At 46.7% G+C, this 14,912-nt stretch overlaps 1 protein-coding gene across 2 annotated transcripts in view; it reads left to right on the forward strand.

The window, feature by feature from the left end:
- Positions 1-14,912, forward strand: part of EPHA10 (EPH receptor A10) — a 39,508-nt gene that overhangs the window by 8,902 nt on the left and 15,694 nt on the right. For both annotated transcript variants that reach the window (XM_032302584.1, XM_032302586.1), the window contains exons 4-6: positions 539-694; positions 1,260-1,610; positions 14,183-14,316. In XM_032302584.1, the coding sequence (XP_032158475.1) occupies positions 539-694; positions 1,260-1,610; positions 14,183-14,316 (641 nt within the window). The remainder of the gene's footprint in view (positions 1-538; positions 695-1,259; positions 1,611-14,182; positions 14,317-14,912) is intronic.

A 14,912-nucleotide genomic window follows, 5' to 3' on the forward strand; every position in this document is an offset into this window, starting at 1 on the left:
CCGACAACAGCGTGAGTGCGGCTGTGCGCGCATAACGAGAAACCTGTGGGTGTCTGTCCCTGGGGAGCTGTGACACACCCCTCGGAGGCACCTGTCTTCTGGCCTCACATCAAGACTGGAAGAGTCTGGCTTATTTTCTTTCCCCAGTGGGCATTAGGGTAGGATCGTGTCTGCTTGGGTTGGAATCCCACCATTCACCAGCCATGGGACGTTGGCCAAGCTACTGAACCTCTCTGAGCCTTAATTTCCTCATTTTAAAAATGAGGATAAAATACATGCCTCACAGGCTGTTGTGAGGGTTCGGTGAACTACTGAAAGTAAAATAGTGTTGAGCACACAGTAAGCACTTCTTAAGGGTCGGCGTAGTACTGGGCGGTTGGGTCCGGAGCTGCTACCGCTTGGGGCAGCGCTGGAAGAGCGGAGACCTCCTTTCTCCGCACAGTTCCGGGACCTAAACTCCCCCTAATGGGGCAGGCAGGACAGTGGGGGAGGGAGGAGCTGTGGAGGAGATCCCTCCTCACGTGGCTTTGCCCCGCAGCCTGTCCCCCAGGGTTTTACAAGTTGTCCTCGCGCCGGCTGCTCTGCTCCCCGTGCCCAGAGCACAGCCGGGCCCTGGAAAACGCCTCCACCTTCTGCGTGTGCCAGGACAGCTACGCGCGCTCGCCCACCGACCCGCCCTCGGCCTCCTGCACCCGTGAGTGCCCCCCTCCAAAGCGTTCGGGGGGGGGGTGGGGGGCGGATCAGGAAAGGCCTGGTGGAGCGGATGCCGAGGGCAAGGGGCTGGCACTGGAGAGCGTGGGGAGCCTGGGGACCAGCGACCCAGACGGCGGGGTGGCGGGAGGGGACCCTGGGATGGGGTTGGGGCCGGGGCCTGGGATTGGAAGAACCAGGACGAGGGTCCCGAGACGGAGGTCAGTCTTCTTGGCTGGTCCTGGAGTGGACTGCCCCTCGTGCCCGCCCCCCACCCCGCCCCCGCCGTCACCTCACCGTGCGCCCCAGCCAGGAGGGGACCTCCCGCCCCGCACACTCTGTTCCGTCGTGCATCCTCATCCGCTTCCCCTCACTACCCTCCGCGCGCTGGCCCCCACGCGCCCCTTCCCTGTCCCTCCCGCCTCACTGGCCCCACACCACCCCGTCCCTCCTCCCCACTCCCCCCAACCTGCGTCTCCTCCTGCCCTTCCCCCTTCACAACCCCCCGCCCCGCCTCCCCCCGCTCGCCCCGCTGACTGCTCCCCCTGCCCCCCCTCCCGTCCCCTCAGGGCCGCCGTCGGCGCCGCGGGACCTGCAGTACAGCCTGAGCCGCTCGCCGCTGGCGCTGAGGCTGCGCTGGCTGCCGCCGGCCGACTCGGGCGGCCGCTCGGACGTCACGTACTCGCTGCTGTGCCTGCGCTGCGGCCGCGAGGGCCCGGGGGGCGCGTGCGAGCCGTGCGGGCCGCGGGTGGCCTTCGTGCCGCGCCAGGCCGGGCTGCGGGAGCGCGCCGCCACGCTGCTCCACCTGCGGCCCGGGGCGCGCTACACCGTGCGCGTGGCGGCGCTCAACGGCGTGTCGGGCCCGGCTGCCGCCGCGGGAGCCACCTACGCGCAGGTCACCGTGTCCACGGGGCCCGGGGGTAAGGCCGCCCGCCCGCCCCGCAGCCTCCCCGCACCGGCCGCCCTCGCCCTCCGGGTTTAGAACGCGCGCCCCGCGTCTGTCCAGGAGGCGAGGCCCCCAGCCAACCTCCGGGACCGCGGGGACCCCCGCTGACTGCCGGCCCTTCCCGGAGACCCCGGCGGGGGTGGGGAAGGGAAGGAACTGAGGACGCGGTAACTCGAGCCGTGGCGGGCGCCTCGGGGGAGGGTGTGAGAGAACCCGCGGGCGCCCCGGCTCCCGACCCGGCAGAGAGCCCGGCACCACGCCCCCCTCGCAGCCGCCCTGCCTCTCCTCTCCCAGGGCAAGCAGGCGGACAGCCCGGCAATCTTTTGCCCGCCCTTTTCAAACATTTCAGCGGGAAAAGCAGAATCGTCCCTCCTCTTGTTCTGTCTCAGCAAAAGGGGTTCTGTCGTGTGTCCCCCAGCCTCCATCCCTGCCGCATCGGTCACCTTCTTCCCTGGTCTTGGCAGAGAGCAAGGAGGCACAGCAGGGTCAGACTCTAGGGACGCCAGAAGTCACTGGCCAACCCGTAGCAGTCTCGTTTCTGAGTCTGGGATAGAGAGGAGGAAAGAAAGACCTACACTCCTTTCGTGCTACACCTTCCCCTTTACTGAAACTGACTTTTCATTTGTCTTTAATCCCAGCTGGGCTACAACACCTTCAAGTAATCCTTCAAGTATCCTTTGCAAGAAAGATAAGTGAGTGGTAGGGTTTCGGGGTCTTTTCCTGTCTGAGACCCGACTGGTTTGTCCTTCCCTGTCTTCTCTGGTAGCTGTGTTGCAGAAAGGTCTGAGGCCAGGATAACTTTTATCCTTGTGTGAGTAGCTTGAGTGTGTGCATTTGTAGAATTCTGTCACCTACTAGTGAAAATAAAATTTAATCACTATTGATCTCTTTTCATTGAGTTTGGCTGGTACCTAGCAAAACTTTTGATCTGCACACAGTTTTTTATTCCTAGAAAAGAACTTTTTTTTCCCTGTTATTGCTTTGACTAGAATTTCTGATAGCTCCAATATCTCTCTAAGAATCTCTCTAAGCCTTAGGTTGTACATCTATTTTCTGATTCTTAAATCTTGTCACACCCTTTATCATTTTTAGCTCTTAATCCATTTTCTCTGCCTTTTGGGAGAGATTTCCAATGTGTCTGGTTTTCTGGAGTAACAGTTTTGTTCTTTTTTAACTATCTCTACTGTGACTTAACATTTGCTATTGCATTTACATTAAAAAACATTCAATATAGGAAAAGAAAAAAGCACCCATAATCCTGTTACCAAGAGCTATACAACTATTAATATCTTGGAGTATATCCTTCCACATTTTTTCCCTATCTCTATATCCATATCTAGAACCATCTAATATAAAATCCCTTTCGTATAATATATGTGATATGAGATTTTTATCTGGTGTTTCATATTAGCAATCCTGTTTTTGATATAGATGGATTTAAAAATTCTGTTGAGGAGATGCTGTTTCCATTTTACTAATAAAAATACTAAGCTTCCACTGATTGAGTGCTGCTCTGTGTTTGGCATTGACCCTGTGCAGTATGATTTTCTACATTCATTCATTTAAATGGAATGATAATCATCTTTCAAATAATGAAACTGAGGCCTGAGAGCCTCAGTGAATTGTCCAAGTGAATTGTCCAAAGTCACCCAGCTAGGAAGTGGAAATCCTGTGCTTTAGCTCCTTGGCCATATAATGCTTTCACTTTTTACTGAACTTAAAAAAAAAAATCAGGAATGGATGCTAATTTTATAAAATGCTTCTTAAGCATCTTTCAAGATGACCTCATGTTTTTTTCTCCTTTGACCTATTGGCATGATGAATTCTATTCATGGATTTTTCAATGTGAGCTCTTTTTGCATTCCCAGATTATACCCTACTGGATATGAGTGTATTATTCTTTTAATATTTTGCTGAATTAATTTGCTTATATTTTACTATTTTTTTCACATACATTTACAAGAGAGATTAGTGCTTTTTAAAAAAATCGTATTCTTTGTCAAGTCTTGCTGGCTTTGGAAAAGGCATCAGGAAAAATTTCTTCTTTTTGTCTGTTCTGCAACAGTTTAAATACCATAATTATCATTTTTTGAAGATGTACAAAACCACTTTCGGGGCCCTGTACCTTCTCTGGGGAAAGCTGGATGATATTCTCAACCCTTTCCATACTTTCTGAATTAGTTTTGTTAATTTGTATTCTTGTAGCAAATATTTTGATGACCTTTTTCTTATTCAGTAACTTAGAAATGTACATTTTAAAACTTTCCTCAGGGGAACCTGGTTGGCTCAGTCGTTAAGTGTCTGCCTTCAGCTAGTTCATGGTCCCAGGGTCTTGGAATCAAACCCCACACCAGGCTCCCTGCTCTGGCGGGAAGCCTGCTTCTCCCTCTCCCACTCCCTCTGCTTGTGTTCCCTCTCTCATGTGTCTCTCTGTCAAATAAATAAATAAAATCTTTTAAAAAAAGAAAAAAAGAACTTTCCTCAGTATCTGTAGCTAACTTTTCTTCTTTCTTTATGTTTTATGTTTGATATTTCCTTTTCATTAATTATCCTTGCTAGAAGTTTATTTTACAGGTTATGATAAAGAATCAGGTCTTGAATTTATCAATTTCAGTGTTCTGTATTTTTGTCACTTATTTTTTGGTTTTACCTTTATTGATACCGTCTTCTTATTTCCCTGAAGTCTTTTTCTAGGTGAGTTTAGTGCTTAGTTTTGTTTTCATATTTTAAGCCTATGAATTTTCCTCTGAGTATAACTTTGGTCACATCCATATGTTTTTATACCTAATATAACACATTCTTAGTATGATCATTTTGGGGGGGATATATTCACATACCCTTAAATTTCACCTATATTTTAAAATGTTCAATTCAAAAAAATAAAAAAAAATAAAGTGTACAATTCAGTGCCTTTTCATATATTCACATAGTTATGCAACCCACACTATTTAATTCCAGCACATTCTCATCACCCCCAAGAGAAATCTAATAATAGTTACTCCCCATTCCTTCCACCCCCTCTAGCACCTAGTAACCGTTAATCTACTTTCTGTCTCTATAGAATTGTCTGGTCTGGGCATCTCATATACACAGACTTAAACACTATGTGGACTTTCGTGTCTGCCTTTTCTTGTTCTTCAGCATAATGTTTTCAAGGTTTGTCCATGTTGTAATGTGTATCACCACCTCATTCCCTTACGTGGGTGAGTAATATTCCATTGCATACCACAATTTTGTTTATCTATTTATCAGTTTATGGGCAGTTTTTCTACTTTTTGGCTATTTTGACTAATGCTGCTATGAATAGTCATGTACACGGTTTTGCAGAAACATGTTTTCAGTTTTCTTGAGTGTAAATGTAGGAGTGGAATTGCTAGGTCCTATGAAGTTATAGACCGAATTATATCTCCCCTAAATTTGTAGGCTGAAGCCCTAACCCCAGTGTGATTGTCTTTGGAGACAGGGCCTTTAAGGAAGTAAGATTAATGAGAGCATAAGGCTGGGGCCCTAAGCGCAGAGGACTGGCGTCCTTCCAGAAAGGGAAGAGAAACCAGAACTCCCATGCTCTCCCTGTGCCTACGCAAAAGGAAGGCCAAGACAGGACACAGCCAGAAACAGCTGTCTGTAAGTCAGGAAGAGAATCCTTAACTGAATACTAAGGGTACAAATCTGTAAACCTCTCTAGCTGGGAGTTCTAGCCTCTAGAACTGTGAAAAAAATCCATTTTTGTTGTTTGTGCCATGGAGTCTGTTGTGTCTGGTCATGGCAGCCTTAACCGACTAAAACATACAGTGGCTTTTCATCTTTCGAGGAACCGATGGACTTTCTGTGGAAGGGGCGCAGTCTTCCAAAGCGGCAGCTCTACCCCACGTTTCTGCGGGGGAGGGGCACAAGGGTTCCAGTCTCTCCACCTGGCCCTCGAGACCGGTTTCTGTCTTTGTTGGTTGCAGCCATCCTCGTGGGTGTGAAGAGGTATCTCCTTGTGGTTTGCGTTTGCATCTCCTGACTAGCGACCTTGAAAGTCTTTTCATGTGCTGGGTTTTCTTTCTGTCCTTGAGTTATGAGCTCTCTCTCTTTTTAAAAAATCTATGTATTCTGGATATTAGGTCTTTGCATTTTTCTAAGTTTTCTAAGGCCCTTCTAGTTTTCTAAGACTGCTGTAACCAAGTACCAAACATTAGATGGCTTAAAACCAAAGCAATGTGCTGTCTCACTCTCAGAAGTCTGCAGTCAAGGCAGCTGCGGAGCCTTGAGTGCTCTGGCTGCTCTGGGGGAGGATCCTTACTTGCTTCCAGGCTCCTGGGTTTGCTGCCAGTCCCTGTTCCTCGTTGGCACATAGATGCACGTTCCAGTCACGTGACCTCTTCTCCCTGAGTGTCTTCGTCTTGTCTCCCCTCTGTGAGGGTCTTCCTCTGTGTCCAAATTTCCCTTTTCCCAAAGGACATCATTCATAGTGGGTGAGGGCCCACTTGAGTGACCTCATGGGAACTTGATTACCATTGGGAAGACCCTAGTTCCAGAGGAAGTCACATTCTAGAGGGGCTGGGACTTCAACATTCTTTTTGGGGGACACAATTCAACACATAATAACCCTGACCAGATATAGGACTTAACAAAATTTTTCTCCTACTCTGTGGATTACCAGTCACTTTCTTAATGAATTGAGATATAATTGACAAATAATATTCATTTGGGGTGCAACATCATGATTTTTTATTTGTATATGTTGTGCAATGATCACTGTAGGAAGTCTAGGAATGTCCATCACCGCACATAGTTAGACATTTTTTTTTCTTGTGATGAGAACTTTTAGGGTCTACTCTCTTAGCAACTTCCAAAGATGCAACATGCCTGGGTGGCTCAGTCAGTGAAGCGTCTTCCTTCGGTTCAGGTCATGACGCCAGGGTCCTGGGACTGAGTCCTGCTCAGCAGGGAGCCTCCTTCTCCCTCTCCTCCCAGCTGTGCTCTCTCTCCCTATGTCAGTCTCTCTCAAATAAATAAATAAAATCTTTTTTAAAAAATATTATTTATTTATTTATTTGAGAGAGAGAGAGAGCATGAGAGGGGAGAAGGTCAGAGGGACAAGCAGACTCCCCATGGAGCTGGGAGCCCGATGTGGGACTCGATCCCAGGACTCCGGGATCATGACCTGAGCCAAAGGCAGTCGCTTAACCAACTGAGCCACCCAGGCGCCCCCAATAAATAAAATCTTTTAAAAAGATTGCTGCTAAGCTGGGAGCCCAACGCGGAATTCTATCCCGGGACCCTGGATTCATGACCTGACCTGGGTCTCTCACCGTGAGTCATGTCTTTTGAGGCTCCGAATTTTACGTTTTGGTGAAATCTGGAGTTATCTTTGCCTTTGGTTTCCTATCTAAGAAACCACTACCTGGTTCACGGTCATGAAAATTTAGACCCATGGTTTTGTTCTCGTAGTGCTGTTTTGCCTGAATTTATTTTAGAGAATGTGTTTCAATTTCTGGATGATTTGCTTTTTGTTTTTGTTACTGATTTTACTGCTTAGAGAAAGAGGTTTGTACACGTTTTCCTTTTTAAAGTCACCGCTGAGGTTTTCTTGGTTGTGAAAGGTAGGGTCAACATCTTAATTGCCTCCTGGCTCCTTAAAGGCGATGTCTATCATTTCCATGCTGCACGCTTGCTCTCAGGGTTTCCATGAACCAAGTAAACTTACTCTTCATTTCTACTGCCTTCATCTTGTCTACCTGATGTTCCCATCCTGCATGTGATTCGGTCAAAATTCCTTATGTTTGCAGCACCTTTTCTTTTAAATATTTCCGTTTTGCTTATGCACCTGTGGTTTCCCCACAGGCCTTGCTCACCCTCTCTGCTTGTACCCACCCCCCATCTATTTTTCTTCTCTGCCTGTTGTCCCTTGGTGACCTTCTGCTCCCCTTTTCAGGAGGCTGTGTTTTTCTCTCCTCTCCTTGCAGACGCCAGACAATCCCTCACTTGTTTCTCTGTCACACTAAATCCCTTGGAAGAAGCTGCTCCTCCTGGAGCTTCAGAATAATTTTGCTATTCATTTATTCTGAAAGGTTTTCTTCACAAGCCCGATTTCTTGGTGTTTTCTGTTTCCCTGTTCTTGAACAAGGAGATAACTAGCGTCTGCCAAAAAAGCTCAATGTGTGACTTGTCCCCTGGGTTGGTTTGTAAGGCTTTCAGGTGCAAGTAATGATAAATCTCAATCCAGCTAGTGTTCACCTAAAAATGATTTCTTAAAAGATTTTATTTATTTATTGAGAGAGAGAGAGAGAGAGAGAGAGAACAGGGGGAGGGGCAGAGGGAGAGAGAGAGAATCCCAGGCAGATTCTGTGCTAAGCACAGGGCTCCACACGGGGCTTGAGCTCATGACCCTGAGCCAAAATCAAGAGTTAGACACTTAAATGACTGAGCCACGCGGGTGCTCCCTAAAAATGCTTTCTCAGCTTACCTGCGGGTGGAGGTAGAGCATGGTTACTTCAGCAGTTCTCCAGGGTCCTCAAGAACCCAGGTACTTTCTGTCTTTCTATACGCCTTCCTTATCACATTGGGCTGACTCCCTCGTGGTGGCAAGTTGGATGCAGCAGCTCCGGACATCACATCCTTACCATCCAGAGCAGAAGAACTGTTTCTTCCTTGTAGGTGTCATTTAAGAGCAAGAAACCTTTCCCAGAATCCATCCTCCCCTTAGCTGATTTCTCTCGTGTTGGCCAGAACTGGATTACAAGCCTGACCCAGTCACTGGCCTAGAAAATGAGTGTGCGCAGATATCTTAGAACAATCAGAATTCACCTGAGTCCCACGGGGGGGAGACAGTGTACCCTGAATCAAAGGTTGGGCTCCACAGGCAAGGAAGGGGGACATGGCTGTTGAATGGTTTTCCAGCAGCATCTGCCGTGCTCTTGGTCCTGCTTGGACACTGGCCGAATTTCCTCACTGATCTGCAGCGGGAGAGCAGGTTCCTGGGCTCGGTTTTCAGCTCCATTCTCAGGATTTATCAGGCTTTCATCTAACATATCTCGTGGGGTTGAAATGGAACCTTCTCCTACCTCTGTATCCTGGCCCTCTGATGCTTTCAACAAACGTAGTTCCAAAAACGGACATTCCTAGTCTCTTCCTATCTGTGCTGTCTGTCTGTATCTGCAGGGGGTTGTGTCTCCTCCTCAGATGCTTCCTCACTCCTCCCCTCTTGAACCCATGTCTTCTCTGCGAGCTACCATCTCCAAGTAGATTTAGGCTGAGAGGCACTCCTGGGGATAGGGAAGAACACTTCTCCTCTGGAGCAACCATGCGGGAGAGTGATGGCTGTGCATTGTCCGGTTGACAAAGACCTTGCCTTTTTTGAAGGGTCAGACAGTGGGAGGAGGGATAAAAGATCTTTCAAGTTATTTTTAGGTTGGGAGGCAGGGTCACTCTGTGGGCAGCATAACCTGGGGGTCCACTACAATTGCACTTTCAATCTAGTTCCACTGGTTTTTCTCCCAGGTGGAGCTGTGCCCCTCCACCCGCCTCCCCCATTCTGGCAATCAGCTGTCAAGACTAGGTTATGGCGACGTTCTGGGTTTTCGACTCTTTCTGTACCTTTATGTTTGAGTTAGAATTTGGGAGAGATGGGAGGTGGGGACTGCTAGATGGTTGCCATTTAGAACTAGAAGCCATGTTCATGCACTTTTTAAAGAGTGAGTTACATACATCCTGTCTCTCCTTCCTTGGCCCCTTCCCCCGGTATCTGCTTCCCTCAGTCCCCTGCAGTCACCAAGACCCTCCACATCGTTAAAGCCAGAGGGCACTTTGAATGGTGGTCTTACCCTGTCTCTTCTCAGCATACGACACTGCCGCCCGCCATCCACAGGTTCCTCTTGTGGGTTAGCTTGCACAGCATGCATGCTCTGTGTCGGGTATTGTTCTTTTTTTTGTTGAAGATTTTATTTCTTTATTTGAAAGAGAGAGTGAGAGCATGAGAGGTGAGAGGGGAGGAGGAGGTCAGAGGGAGAAGCAGACTCCTTGCGGAGCTGGGAGCCAACCCCACGTGGGACTTGATCCCGGGATTCCAGGTTCATGATCTGAGCCGAACCAACTGAGCCACCCAGGCGGCCTCTGTGCCAGGTATTGTGCTAAGGTCTTCATGACTTCATAAAATTCTCACAGCCAGCCTACTGAGGTCCTCATTCTTCCCATTCTGCATGTGAGGAAACAAAGGCTCTTGTTCATGGACCAATAGCTCATGACCAGAAGAGTCAGAAGGGAACCTTCTTAAATGCTCTTTTTCCTGGGCTTCTGGGATCTTATTTGCTCCTGATTTTCCTGCTACCTTTCTGGATCCTCATTTTTGAGCTTCTCCCTCTTCCTTTATGTGCCTCTTGAATTACATGCTTGTTTCCTAAATGCTTTTCTTTCTCTTTCTCTGATGGCTCTTGGGTCTCCGTCTCATTCCCAGATGACTTCTGTGAGCCCCGAAACCACCTATCCAGCTGCCTGTCCGGTATCTTCTCTTGGAAACCCCTCTGCTCAACACACCTAAAGTGAGGCCATGATCTTACCTCCCAGTAACTTGGTGGTCCCTGCCTCAGATCAGGCATTATTACAACTTTTTTCTTTAAATTCAGTACTGTCTATTCAACATGATCTAGACACATGGTTCTCAAAATTGTCTGCACATTGGAATCACCAAGAAGATTAAAAAAAGAAAAAGATACCAATGTCTGAGTCCCTCTCTACAAAGATGATTTCATTGTTTTGGGTTGTGTGACCCAGGCATCAATACTTTTTTACTGTAGGAGGAAAAAGCATATAAAATTTACTACCTTAGCCATTTTTAAGTGCATAGTATGCAGTAGTGTTAACTATAGGCACATCCTTGTGCAACAGATCTCTGAACGCTTTCATCTTGCAAAACTCATACCCTGTACCCACTGAACGAAAACTGCTCCTTGCCCTCTTCCCCTCCATTCTACTTTCTGTTTCTAAGCTTGAAGACTTTAGATGCCTCATATAACTGGAATCATGTAGTATTTGTCTTTTTGTGACTGACTTATTTCACTTGGCGTCAAGTTCATTTATGTCATAGCCTGTGATAGGATTTCCTTTTTTTTTTTTAACTGAATGATATTCCATTGTATGTCTATATCACATTTTCTTTTCTTCCCCCTCCAGTTTTATTGAGATATAATTGACATGTAACTTGTGTAAGTTTAAGGTTCCAGTGTGATAGTTTGGTGTATGTATATATTGTAGAATGATTACCATGATACATCTGTCACCCCACAGAGTTACCTTGTGTGTGTGTGATGAGATCACTTTAGATCTCTCTTACCAATTCTGAAGGATACAAAACAGTATTGTTGGCTAGAGTCACCCTGCTGTATATTAGATCCCTAGAACTTTTTCAGCTTCTAACTAGAAGTTTGTATCCTTTGACCAACTTCTCCCATTTCCCCCAACCCCTAGCCTTTGGCAACCACCAGTCTACTCTCTGTTTCTATGAATTTGGCTTTTTCAGATTCCACATATAAGTGAAAACGTACAACATTTGTCTTTGTCTTTCTTATTTCCCTTAACGTAATGTCCTCAGGGTTCATCCATGTTCTCGATGATGACAGGATTTCTTTCTTTTTTATGGCTGAATAGCATTCCTTTATATATATCATTTTCTTTTCTTTATTCATTCATCCATCAACAGATACTGAAGTAATTTGCATATTCCGGCTATTGTGAATGATACTGCAGTGGACACGAGTGTGCAGATATCTCTTCAAGATAGTGATTTCATTGTCTTGGGATACATACTAGCAGTGGGGCAGAGGGAGAGGGAGAAGCAGACTCCGCACTGATCAGGGAGACAGATATAGGGCTCTATCCCAGGACCCTGTGATCACGACAGAAGCCGAACGCGGACACTTAACCAACTGAGCCACCCCAGGTGCCCATGTCTCTCTACCTATTTTTATTGGGTTATTTGTGGGGGCTTTTGTTGAGTTGTAGGAGTTCTTTATATATTTTAGATATTAACCCCATATCAGATATGTGGTTAGCAAATATTTTCTCCCATTTCATAGGTTGCCTTTCATTTCGTTGATGGTTTCCTTTACTGTGGAGATGTTTTTAAGTTTGATGTGGTCCCATTTGTCTATTTTTGCCTTCGTTTCTTGTGCTTTTGGTGTCATAGCCAAGAAATCATTTCCAAGTCCAATGCCAGGAAGTTTTTCTATGTATTTTCTTTCTTTTCTAAAATATATTTTTAGGGGTGCCCAAGTGGCTCAGTGGGTTAGAGCCTCTGCCTTTGGCTCAGGTTATGATCCCAAGGTGCTGGGATCAAGCCCTGTGTCAGGCTCTCTGCTCATCGGGGAGCCTGCTTCCCCCCTCTCTCTCTGCCTGCCTCTCTGGGACCTTATGATCTCTGTCTGTCAAATGAATAAATAAAATCTTAAAAAATAAAATAAAAAATATTTTTAAAATTTATTACTTGAGAGGGGAGAGGGAAAGGGTGAGGAAGGGAGAGAGAGAATCCAAGCAGACTCCTGGCTGAGTGCAGAGCCTGTTGTGGGGCTCCATCTCATGACCCTGAGATCTTGACCTGAGCTTAAATCAAGGGTCAAATGCTTAACCAACTGAGCCACCCAAGTGTCCCTTAAATATATTTTTATTATTTCAAGTAGGCTCCATGCTAGACATGGATGCGGGCCTCAAACTCACAAACTCAGACTCACAACCCTGAGATCAAGACCTGAGCTGAAATCAAAGAGTTGGACACAAGGGCACCTGGACACAGTTGACTTCACCTCAGGTCATGATCTCAGGGTTGTGACACAGAACCTTTCATCGGGCTCTGTGCTCAGCAGGGAGTCTGCTTAGGAGTCTCTCCTCTCTCCCTCCCTCATCCTCTGCCCTTCCCCCTGTGCCCCCCCCCCAAATAAATAAATAAATAAATCTTAAAAAACAAGTAAGAGTCAGACTGAGCCACCTAAGCACCCCTCCGGTATGTTTTCTTCCAGGAGTTTTATAGTTTCAGGTCTTACATTTAGGTCTATAATTTATTTCATGTTAGATTTTGTATGTGGTATAAGGTAAGGGCTCAACTTCATTATTTTGCATGCGGATAATCAGTTTTCCCAGCACTGTTTGTTGAAAAGACTGTCCTTTCCCCCTTGTGTCGGCTTGGCACTCTTGTCCAAAATCATTTGGCATATGAGAGGGTTTATTTCTGGGCTCTCCATTCTGTTCAGTTGGTCTGTATTTCTGTTTTCATACCAGTATCAAACTGTTTTGATTATGGTAGCTTTGTAATATTTTTGAAGTCAAAAAGTGTGAGGATACTGACCTTGTTTTTCTTTTTCTTTTTCAAGATTATCTTGCTATTCCTGGTTCTTTGATTTTCCATATGAATTTTAAGATTTCTTTTTCTATTTCTGCTAAGAACATCTTTGGGATTTTGGTGGGAATTGAGTTGAACTTGTAGGTCACTTTGGGTAGCACGGACATTGTAACCATATTAAGTGTTCCACTCTATAAACACAATGTCTTTCCATTTATTCGTGTCTTCTCTAATTTCTTTCAGCAATGTTTTCTCATTTTTCTTTAACTTTAATTCTAAGTATTGTATTCTTTTTGCTACAATTGTAAATGGGATTGTTTTCTTCATTTCCTGTTCTGATTGTCCATTGTTAGTGTGTGGAAACACGGCTGATTTCTGCGTGTTGACTTTCTTTCTTTCTTTTTTTTAATTAACATATGATGTATTATTAGCCCCAGAGTTACAGGTCTGTGAATCGCCAGGTTTACACACTTGCGTGTTGACTTTATTTATTGCATCTTTGCCGTCTTTGTTTAACAGTTCTAACGGTGTTTTTGTGAAATTTTTTAGGATTTTCTATGTATATGTCACCTGTGGAGTGAAATAATTTTACTTCTTTCCTTCCAGTCTCAGTGCCTTTTATTTCTTTCTCTTGCCTAAGCTCTCTGGCTAGGACTTGGGTACTGTGTTAAACAGAAGTGGCAAGCGTGGACATCCTTGCCTTCTTGGTCTTGTTCTTCAAGGGAAGGCTATCAGTTTTCCACCTTTGAACATGCCCGCTGTGGCTTTTCATACATGGTCTTTATTAGGATAAGGTAGTTTCCTGCGGTGCGTCCAGTGTGTCCTAGTGCGTCCAGTGTATTACCTCTTAACCAGACCGTTAGAATAGCAAAGTAGGTTGTTTTTCTGCCTCCTATGCTCTTCAACGTCTCCAAACCACAGAAAGTGTAGAAAGAACCTAGGTGGCTGATTAGAACCAGCCACCACTAGGGCAGCTGGAGGGCAGGGGGTGGGCAAGAAGCAGGTGGCTTGGCCTTTCCCCGCTGCAGAGACAGGAGAAGCTGACAGCTGCAGGGTGAGAGTGGTCTCTCTCGCCTCCGGTCTCAGGACACCCCAGCTCAGGCCTCGCCCCGCCCCTGGCCCCGCCCCACTCCCTGCATGCCCCGCCCCGCCCCTCTCCCTGCATGCTCCGCCCTTCCAGCCGGCCCTGTCCCACTGTGGGATCCCGTGGAGAGCCCCGCGTTACTTACTTTCAGCGCCTTGGGAGGAGGATGAGATCCGCAGGGACCGAGTGGAGCCCCAGAGTGTGTCTCTGTCGTGGCGGGAGCCCATCCCCGTCGGAGCTCCGGGGGCCAATGGCACGGAGTACGAGATCCGATACTACGAGAAGGTGAGACGCGGTATGGGCGGCACCTGGGGCTGGGTTCTGGGCTGTGGTCTGTCTCCATGCAGCTGCTTCCTTACCTACCATCTCGCCGCAGAAGTCCTCCTTACTTTCTTCGTGAACATATCCACGACCTTCTAAGGCCTGAGTTCCTTCCTGTCCCCTCCACTCCATGCCTGCACCCCAGGGCTCCTCCTCAGTCCTCGCTCTCTGCTTCCTCACCAGTCATCAGCTCCATTGTCGCCGCTTTTGCCTGGTGTTTGCAATTGACTCAGAGCGTTCCCTGGGGGCTGATCCAGATCTTGCTGTGGCCAGACCGAAGACTTAGAATTTGCAGCCCCTTTTAAGAAAAAGAATGCAGAAATACCATACTGTTTCAAAATTTACAAATTTTGATTTGTAAATTTACAAATTTGATTACAAAATGTCTGACCTAGGTCAAGTAGTCCACTGGAACTTAGGTGCTCCTAATATTTAACTGCCTGCTTTCCCGAGCAATGCCTGGATGGATGAATTATTGTTACAGTTTTACTGACATACGGGATGTGTAAAGCATGGTTTACAAATAAGAAGAAAAGATATACAGTGTCCTTATTGTAAAC

This window comes from Mustela erminea, chromosome 10 (assembly GCF_009829155.1).
Source record: "Mustela erminea isolate mMusErm1 chromosome 10, mMusErm1.Pri, whole genome shotgun sequence".
Lineage (NCBI taxonomy): Eukaryota > Metazoa > Chordata > Mammalia > Carnivora > Mustelidae > Mustela > Mustela erminea.